Genomic DNA, 10,049 nt, shown 5'->3' with positions numbered 1-10,049 from the left:
TTTTTGGGTTTTTTTTTTTTTTTTTTTGAGACAGAGTCTCATTATGCAGTCCAGGAGGCATCTTCCTGCCTCAGCCTCCTGAGTGCTGGGATTACAGATGTGCCCACCACAGCCGGTGAGCTTGATGTGTGCTCATTAGACTGCGGGAAGACATAGCACCTGGTGGCTGTCCAGGGCAGGGGCGGGCCAGGCCTGCAAGAAAGCAGGAGGTCAGTCATCAGAGGTGCTAGAAGAGGTGCTGAAGGGACAGCACTGCACCTCCTCCTACCTGCCACTTAGAAACCCACCAACTCTCCCAAATACACCCACTGCCATCCCAACAATGGAGAATCTGGGACACCTGCTGCAGGGCCAGGCTGGGAGAAGTGCCTACAGGGGACATGATTACCCACAATCAGAGTTCCCTGCACCCACCCACCTGGATATTAAGGCAAACCTGTCACCCCTGCTTTCAGTGACATCAGTTCCCCAAAAGATATTCCTTGCACTCACAAAAAAACCACTCAGACTTCCCAGTGATCCCATTTTGCAATAACACATGGGTCTGCTTGGATGGGAACCCAGTCCCAGGGAGGCCCCTGCCCATCGATGTGTTGTGACCGCTACAGTTGCTTCTCTGGAAGCCCAAGGACATCGTGAGCTGTAGCCACCCAAAGACTTGAGGCAAACACTCCAACCAGACTGGGGGATGCAGAGCTCAGGTGATCCCTGCACCACCTGCCACAGATGGAGGGGCTGCCGTTAACTTGGATGTTTAGGTCGGTCTGAAGTGAAGAATAGGAAAGCGGAAGGTTCCGGGGCCTTCCAGTCCCTGGTCACCCTGGTCTGGTGGAGCAGCTGGCCCGGTACATCTTGAGAACCCCGCTTGGCCCAGGGACCTGAAAGGAGCATACCTGGGTGACCACCTGGAGAGAGCGCTGTGCTGCAGTTTGTAAAGGCTGAGGAACCAGGCTGTGTCCGGCATATGGCAGGGACAGCGCTGTGTGTCTGGGCATGAGGTGCCTACTGCACGGCTGCAGGGGAGTGGGCAAGGTGCCACTGTTGGCAGTGAACCAGGGGGACAGTGAGTCCACCACCTCTGCCTTCTGATCAGGAGCTCTGGGGTGGGGCCTGAGCCAAGCCACAGGGGCAGAGGGTGCTGAGATCTCAGCTTGAACAGGAAGGGCAGAGAGCAGCTGTGCCCTGGAGGCTGCCTGGGTTGCTGATGCCCCCAGGAGGGGACAGAGCCCAGGGCCTGTAACACAGGCAAGTGCTCTTCCCCTGAGCTATCCCCAGTCCTGGCTTGGAGACTCTGTGGGAATAGCCGGGGCCCGAAGAGGTGGTGCGGTGATGTGTTGGAGCAGGACATGGGGGCCCCAAATCCTTGAGGGGGTGGCTTACTCCCCACTGTCCCTTTTAGTCACAATAGAGGGAAGAGCTCAGGGCAGGCGGCAGGGAGAGGACAGAGGCCCTGAGTGGTGGCACATGGCCACTTGACCCTTGGGATGCAAAGGGCAGGTTCCCATGACCACCTGAGTCCCAGCACCCGAACCATTCCTGTGGGAAGCTGACAGTCCTAGGGTGGACAAGCAGGGCTGTGGGCAGGAGGGACAGGGACGGGGCAGCCTGCAGGAGTGAGGGCTGAGGGTGCAGGGAGTAGTTTCTCTCCCATCCCCTCCTGCTTTTCTGAGTGTGCCTTAACCCGGGGACAGATGTCAGAGAAAGCTGATTACCGTCAAAGGCTGGAGGCTGTGACCGAGCTCACAGTGAGCTCGACCCAGTTCTGAGCTATTCTTGGCCTGGTGGGAGCCGCTCTTTCCTCCCACCGCCTGCCTCACAGGCAGCCTGACTTTGAGACGCCCTCAAGGCCCCAGGCACAGGGATGCAGTGCAGAGTGGCTAGGCCACGCCAGGACAGGGCAGGGAAAGGCCCATGGCAGCCCAGTTCCTGCCTCTGATGACCCTCTGGACATAGCCTGTCTCCACCCGCCTGGCAGCCACACTGGAGCAGCACCCAGCTCAGAGCTCAGCCGTCTCCACTGCCTGCTTGCCCAGCTACCTTGGGAAGCCACTTCTCTTAAGGTTGAGCCCCAGGGATGGCAAACAGCCCCTCCAACCTTCTCTGACCCCCAGCTCCCCGGTGGAAGTCGGGCTGCAGGTGAGCTGCACCAAGCCAGGAAGCGCAGAGACCTGGGTGGGCCTGGGGGAGCTCAGCATGTGATGCTGGCCAACAGTCCCAGGAGGGAGAGGTGGTGGGAGCCAAGTCCCAAGCCTGGACAAGCTCAAGCCCATTCATGAGCAGGGCAGCAGCAGCTGCACTGGGCTCTGGGCACAGTGGCCCTCATCACAACTAGCTGGGAGGTCAGCTCCAGCCCACACACAACTAGAAGCAGATGGCCTGGATTTTCCAGAGAAGTTGACTGCAAATCCCCTCATAATTCTGGTAGCTATGCAAATGGCCCTAGTGGAGCAAAAAACTACAGGTGTCTCAAGGCACACAGGGAACCTCCCAGACAGAGTGGAAGTGAGCCCCAATTCCAGCCTTGGATTCTGAAGTAGAGAAAAGGCCTCTTGGAGGCAGTAGCTTCCGCTTGTGACAGTAATCACAGTGCCATGACATGATCCCTGCCACATCTCAGGCAGGGTTCAGGGTGGGAGCGGGGTGAATGGCAGTCACATGCTCCCCACAACTCCACTGCCCACAGGGTCAAGAATAAACACCTGGACTCTCTGTGAGCTGCCACAGACAGCAGTGTCCTGCTTATGCTTGGTTCCCAGGAGCCTGCTGGCAGGCTGTGTGCCAAGGTCTGCACTCAGCAGCTGCCTGGTCCGGTCCACACCACCGTAGAAGCCCCTCAGGCTGTGAAGCCTGAGGGTCTGGCACAAGTGCCGCCCTTGCTTGCTTCATTCTAGGGCAAGGCCCTCCCCAGGGAACCACTTGACCGCTTAGGGCAGCCCTGCTGCCTCTGGGCCTGTCTCCACCTGTGCAGGGTGAGGCAGGGCCCAGGCCAGGCTGGGGCTTCCAGGGAGCTGTGGTGAGGCTGCAGCACAAAGGGAGGCCCGTGAGACCTACAGACAGGTGAGGGACAGGATGCACCCCCCCAGAAGCCTGGCATCCCAGAGCCCTGGCTGAGGGGCAGGACAGGTCAGCAGCAAGTGAACAAGGGTCTGAGTGCAGAGCTATGCTCCAGGCCACCCAGGGCACAGGTGTCCCCTGCCTCCCTTACTCACACTGGCAGGAAGTGGGCAGGTACAGCAGTGGGGTAAGGGGGAGCTGCTAAGGAAAAACTGAGCAGTTTTTCCTTTGAGGCATCGGGCTGGACGGGGAGTTTCCAGTGCTGGCCCCATGATGAGCCCGTGCTGCTCATCATGACCAGACAGTGACCCTCAGAACAGGCTGACCGTAACTCATCATTCCCATGTCTATGGTAGTGAAGTTCCCCTTCTGCAGACCGGGGTGCACATGGTCTCTGCTCCTCTGCCATGGGGTCCCCCCATTGGGCAGCCTGTGTAGGTGGTCAGGGTGGGACAAGGAGCAGAGATGGCTGGGTGGAATGCCTTGCGGGCATGGGCAGGTCTGGAAATGACTATAGAAAAGGCACACGTGGCAGGGCCTTGAAGGACACAGGAGCCTGCGGCTGGGGCCAGCGGAGGGCTCCTATGGGTGGAAGCTGTGTGATGCTGGGTGGGCGGGCGTGGGCGGGCTGGAGGTGATGGACACTGTGGCCAGCCCAACAGCACATCTGTTGGCCAGCAGCTGTCCCCCAGGGCATGGTATTCTGGCTCCTAACTACCTCTATCTCACACAGGCCCTGACCTTGTATTCCCTGGGAATGCCTCAGTCAGCACACCTGGACAGTGGGCACAACCAGGGCCCTGCACGCCAAGACTCGCCTGTTCTGCAGTTGTGCAGGACAGGCATCTCTTGTAGGACCCATGTTGGACCTGACCTGTCTCGCAGCCCAGGTCCCAGGAAGAGGGACACGGCCCTGCCCCAGGGCCAGTAGTTCTCTGATTTTCAGCAATGCTGAGGGACAAAGACCTCCCTGTCCATGCCAGCTCCAGCTGAGATGACTGGTAGTGTGACACTTCTAGGGAACAGGAGGCCTGGGACGCCACTATGAGGAAGGCTAGGGGGTCCCACAGGGAGCATGGGAGGGAGCCCTCAAGAAACGCACACTCCCCTCTCCAGGGACAAGGGCCCCCTTCTGCAGGGTGTGGGGGTAGCCACACACTCACTGCTTTCTCTTGAGTCCTAGACTGTTGTTCTAGAGCTTGGAGCCCCTGCAGCTCCTCCCCTGGGCTGGAGACAGGCAGGAGCCACACGTGGCAGCGGCATGTTTATTGTTCTGTCTGACACACTCAGGGGCCAGCCCCACGTGACACGGGGACACAGCACCTGAGGCTCCAGTCCCAACAGGTTCATGTGTGATCAGTACCTGACCTGGGTACTGATCACACACCAGGACACCAGTCCCTGGGCTGTGCAGCAGGGTGACTACCAGCACCCAGCCCTGTGTCCTGACTTCCATGTCCTCCCCTTGGGAAGCGCTCAGTCAAGTAGTGACAAAGGTATGTCTAGGGGAGGCACTGAATTCTGCCCAATGCCACTGTCTCTATGGGGGGCTCTGCTCCTTGACCCCAGGGATCCCATAAGAAGCAGTGGCACCGGAATTGGGGGAAGACACTGACTGGGCACACGTACCCACCCAGTCATTACGATGCTATGGGGTCTTCCTGACACGTGGAGGGCTCTGGTGGGCAGGGCTGCAGGATGCACTTCCTGGGGGTGGGAAGAGGCTGCCTCTGTCCCTGGGTCATGAGATGACTCCCAAGGCCTGGTTGCAGGGTCCCCACACATGGCCTGTACAGCTCTGCGGTCAGCCTGGAGGTGAGGCAGCAGAGTTACCTCTCCAGCACAGGGAGGACAGGGTGGGTCCCTAGGTCAGCTCCCCTTGGCTTCTGCCAATCCCGGGACACCCAGTGGATAACCCTGGGCCAGTTCTGGGCTAGTGGCTGAGGCTTCTCTGCCACCTTCCTCCAGGGGTGCACAGAGACAGTGTCACACACTGCCACCTCAACGGCACCCCAAGTCCTCAGCACCCAGGAGAACCCGTGGCGATGTAGGTTTCATGTTGGCAACAAAGAGCACAGGACAGAGCCAGAGCTCATCGGTGACATGGGTGGGAGCTCCCTCCCCATAACAGGAGCAGCCAGCGATCCCCACTAGGGCCACCCAGGAGTTGCAAGCCCCGCCCCACAGCTGTCTCCAAGCCCAGGCCCAGCAGAGTCCCCTGACCATATAAGGCGGCCTGGCTCCCTGCCTGCACACAGTGCTCCCAGGCATGCTAGCCAGGGGTCTTGGTGGCGAAGGTCAGGTAGCCTGTGTGGCCCACAGTCTCCTTCATGGGCATGCCACTGCGGAAGGGGCTGGCATCCGGGCCACCAGGGGTGCCCTCACTGTCCCCCAGGTCAGGCAGGGGCAGGCTGACGGTGCGCACGTTGTAGACCTGTGGCAGCACCTCCACGGTGCTCAGCTCTGTGAAGCCTTGGGCCGCCAGCGCCTGGCATGTGCGCTGCACCTGCTCGATGCATGGTGAGAAGGAGCAGAAGCGCCCACCTGTGGGGAAGGCACAGGGGTCAGAGGCGCCCAGGGCAGTCTGCGTACCCCAAGCCCTCTGGCCACACAGCTTGAGGGCACAGGACAGGGAGGCTATGTATGGTTCCTACAAGGGCCCTGCCTGCTGGCCTGCCCTGTGCAGGGACCTTCTGGGGCCTGGGAGCCCCAAGCAGGGCCACAGTGCACCAGGCCCACACTGCTTAGCGGCCTCCAGTGGGCACTGCCACCCTGCCTTTTAGCAGGCAGCCAAGGGTGGGGCCAGGGCCCACAGCAATGAAGGCTGGGCCAGGAATAGCTCTAACAATACAGAGCTCTGGGGTGGTGTGTGGGCAGCTGCTGTCACAGGAAATTAGAGGCTGCTGCTGGCTCCCCTGAACAAGAGGCACCTACCATGAGTATAGCCGAGCCCCTCCCATTGCTCCCCCAGCCGCCTCACTCAGCCCAGCTATGCTGGCAAGTCTGGCCAGGTCCTCATCCAGGCAAGGGTGATGGGGGTGCCAAAGCAGAGAAGCTGTGTGCATCCTGGAAAATCTACAAATGTTCCTAGGCCTGGTCCAACATAAGGTTCCCCACAAGCGTACACCATCCAGGCAGAGCATGGGGCCACAGGCAAGTGAACTGCCAGAAAATACCAGGCTCACGAAAGATCAGGAGCCCATGATCCAGGAACACGCAGACCCAGGGGCAGGGCCCAAGGGACAGAGGTGTAGGGGCAAAGCTGAAAGGGCAGAGGGATGAGGATCCAGGGATACAGGCCCAGTAGGGCCTGGGCAGCAGGAGGCTGGGCTCCTCTCTCCTCTCTTGGAGGCACAACTGTTCTGCCTTCACTCCCTGCACTGCAGCCCAGGGAGGCTTGGGGTGTGGCTGCCCAGCTGGCTCTTTCTCCAGAAAAGGTAAAGTCCCTGAAACTCCAGGGCTGCCTTCCTGGCTCCTGGCCGACCTGCCCCAGGCCTCCCCAATGCCCCGCCTCTGCATGCAGCATCTTCCCTAAAAGGGGCCAGCTGCCCAGCTCTGCAGTGTAGTGGGAGGGGAAGCTGCCAGAGGCACTGCCAGGGTGGGGGCTGCTCTGGGACCTCCCACTCAGGCCCAGACACACCCTGAGCTACTGACCCCACCTACACAAGAAACAGGACTGCTGTGCAATCCCCAGGGGCCTCAGGCCTGACCTCCCCAGCCCTGACACCCCAGCCAGCCTCACCTCTCCTTGCCTCAGGCCAGGAGGGGCCTGGCCACTGCTGCAGTGAGAAAGAGGTGCCCAGAGCTCCACCCCACCACCGCATCCCAGGCTATACCCTGCCAGGTGTCCCACACACCTTCAAGCTTGAGGGCATCCCAGGCGTGCCCCACAGCCTCCCAGGGTGACGGGATGTCCAGGAAGACGGCGTCGGCCACGTGGCTCACACCAAAACCGCTGCGGCAAACATCCTGGGTGCGCACAGTCACCCAACGGCCCACGCGGTGCTCCTGAAATTCCTCTCGGGCCTTGTCTGCCCGCTGCTGGTGGAACTCCACTGTGTGTAGATGGCCCGTGGGGGCAATGCTGCGGATGATGGCATGGGACACAGAGCCACTGCCAGTGCCTGGAGGGAGACAGGACAGGGTCCAGGGCTACTCACAGCCCACAGCCCTCCAAGAAACAGCCTCATCCTCATGCAGAAGGGCCTGCAAAGGGTCTAAGAGGCCAGCTGACCCCTGGGTCATGAGTAGGCGTCACCCCATGAGCCACCTGTCTGCTCCCAGTGGCTTTGGCTCTGACACCAAGGCTGGGAGGAAACAGTCTGTGTCTGCTGTGGGCACCGGTTAGGGTACATAGGCCACCACACAGGTGCAGTGGGGCTTGGGCAGGTGAGTCTGACAGAGCCACAATCGTAGTTTGGCCTTGTCCCTGACACCTTCCACACAGCAGCTGACCCCTGTGCTTGGGTCAGCATGTCTCCAAAGCCCCACCCAAATCTGCCGCGGCACACGGAGAAGCTCTGCCTGGCTCTGCTCAACTTCAGCCACGTGGCTGGTAGCTGACTCCTCCAGTGCCACCTCAGTGCCCCACTGTGCCTGCACTCAGCTCCTTCGGTCACCCTCCACTCATCTCTGCACCCTGAAGTGCCCAGCTGGGCCTATCCCCGCTGCAATGCCAGGTGCCATCTACTCGATGAGGACTCTCCCCCACCAGATGCCTCGGAGACACCTGAGACAGCACCTGCACATTCACACTGCCCTCCACACCCCATGGCACTCAGCTCTAGAGTGTTAAGCTGCCCTCCAGCCAGCCCCTAGCTACTTCCCACAAAGGCTTCCTGGACCCAGGCACAACACCTGTTGCTCAGTAGCTGTCATAGAGGGGCCACAGGCACCCCACAATGATCCATGACAAACACTCCTCCCACTCCTGTGTCTGTCCAGGAGCAGACCTCTCGCTGACCGCAGGCCCTATCCACCAGACAACTCACTTCCATCTTGACACAGTCAGCAACGTCCTTTCCACCCTCTGCACAGCCAGCCGAGCTTCCTTACCTAATGGAGGCAGTTAGATTCCAGATTGTCCTCCAACGGTTCCCTATTATCTCTCAACTTCATCTCCTGCTCCTTTGCCCTCACTTGCTGAATTACAGGGCCTTTGCACATCTCTCACTGGCTCTTGGTAGCACCTCCTCACCATGTTGAACTTCTTTGTTTCAACTTCTTAAATGAAGTTCCCTGACTACCAGAGCTCGGCTAGGGGACCTAAGCTGCCCTCAAATACGTAGTGCTGTCTTCCAAGCTCACCCACAATCTACAGCACATGGTGGCCCAAGCTCACTCTCCAATCCCTCCCAAGGGTGAGAATCTGGTACCTCACAGGAGCCCGGAGGGGCGTGGCTGTCTGTGTGGCATGAGGGCATGAGAAAGGCTCAGAACACACCTAGCTCTGAATCTTGCTCCCTACACCCTTGGTCCCTCAGAGAGGCAGGAAGAACCAAAGTCTCAGAAACCAGAAACAGGGGCCTAGGGACTCATGACCCTGCCCCCAGCTCTACTTCCCATGAGGAACGTGACACCACAATTCTAGCCACATGTGGACCCATGGTTATTCTTGGCAGGGATGCATGTCTTGGCCACCACTCCTGGTATGCGTAGAGGTGACAAATGGCTTTCAGGACCTCCTAGCCCAGGCCCTACCTTGGCAACTGTGGCACTCACCTTTGTTGGAGTCAGGTGGGCTACCTTGTGCAAATAAGCCGAGGGCAGGCTCCCAATACAATGAGGAAGCACAGAATTGGAGAGGCAGTCAGCACCTTGGTGAGCACCAAGGTGAGCACCAAGCAACGCTGGCACCGCCCCAAGGCAGGCAGGGCTTAATGGGGGCACCATCTCCTTCTCCACTCCAGGTCCAGTCCACATTTCACTCACAACCCTACCTTGGGGGACCTCCCTAAGTCACTTTCCAATGTGCAGTGCTGTCATACAAGCTTCCCACAATTGACATCACACCCTCACTCTTGGCAATTGGCCTCTGGGGAGGTGCTGAAAAAGTAGAACAGGCATGCTGGCCTGCAGGAGTGGCAGGTGCAGCCCATCTGGATCGTGGGTTTAGCCTCCACCTTCATGTCAGTTTTTCAATACTAAGGTAGCCGAGGGAACTCACCAGATTCGCAAACCACAGAGCCAGGCCGCAGCTCCAGCATCATGGTGAGCAGGGCTATATCGGTGGAGTAGAGGATCTGTGTGCGGTGCGGCAGGTTCAGTGTCCAGAGCTCAGGTGTGGGGTGTAGCACATACACCCAGCCACCTCGGCTGCAGATCACCTTGGAGCCAAAGGGACGGCCAATGAGGTCCACTGAGTGCCGCAGGACGCCATGCCGGGTCTGGGTCTGTGCACCACGCTGCACACGCACTGCCATCATTGCACCATGACCCAGTGACAAGATGGCCGTGTCACCGTCCTTGATCAGCTCTTCATATGCGATAAAACTCATGGTGTTAACGTCTGCCAAGTGTCAGGGACCCTGGAAGTGATGGCCATGAGCAGGTCAGAGGGCCAAGTGGCAGGATGTGGACCTCGGTTCTGGGCAGAAGGCTGTGACTATCAAATTCTGCAGTGGGGCACGGGATGAATGGCTGACTCTGGCCCTACTCTTGCCTGATAGACAATCCACTGGGGCCTGACATTTGAAGCTCTCTTGGTCTGGAACAAGGCAAGGACCAAATAAGAGATGGAGAAACAGGCTCGGCAACAGCACAGGTGGGGCCCAAGGATTTTCACAGACTCTGAAGGAGCTTGGCCCCACTCCCCAGCTGGAAGATGAGAAGGCGACCTTTGAGAAGCGCCCACCAGCGGGAAGGGGCAAACGACCAGTAAGGTCACCTCCAAGACTGGCCTGGCTCCGCGGAACTCTCCCTGGCGGACTGGCGGCAGGGGGTTCGCGAGGGGAAAGGGGTCCCGGGAAGGGGACGGTGTTACGGAGCGCGCCCCA

General features: G+C 59.5%; 1 protein-coding gene across 1 annotated transcript in view; it reads right to left on the bottom strand.

Annotated features, from left to right (window-relative positions):
- Nucleotides 1-4,208: 4,208 nt before the first annotated feature.
- Nucleotides 4,209-10,049, bottom strand: part of Trmt61a (tRNA methyltransferase 61A) — a 6,141-nt gene continuing 300 nt past the window's right edge. Inside the window, exons 2-4 of the mRNA XM_010607284.2 lie at nt 9,221-9,581; nt 6,912-7,178; nt 4,209-5,598 (exon numbers count right to left, since the gene is read on the bottom strand). Of these exons, the coding sequence (XP_010605586.1) occupies nt 5,327-5,598; nt 6,912-7,178; nt 9,221-9,551 (870 nt within the window). The 5' untranslated portion in view covers nt 9,552-9,581 and the 3' untranslated portion in view covers nt 4,209-5,326. The remainder of the gene's footprint in view (nt 5,599-6,911; nt 7,179-9,220; nt 9,582-10,049) is intronic.

The sequence above is a fragment of the Fukomys damarensis genome, unplaced genomic scaffold (genome assembly GCF_012274545.1).
Source record: "Fukomys damarensis isolate Sample0158 unplaced genomic scaffold, DMR_v1.0_HiC HiC_scaffold_21, whole genome shotgun sequence".
Classification (NCBI taxonomy): Eukaryota; Metazoa; Chordata; class Mammalia; order Rodentia; family Bathyergidae; genus Fukomys; species Fukomys damarensis.
This window is presented reverse-complemented; position numbering and strand designations above follow the sequence as displayed.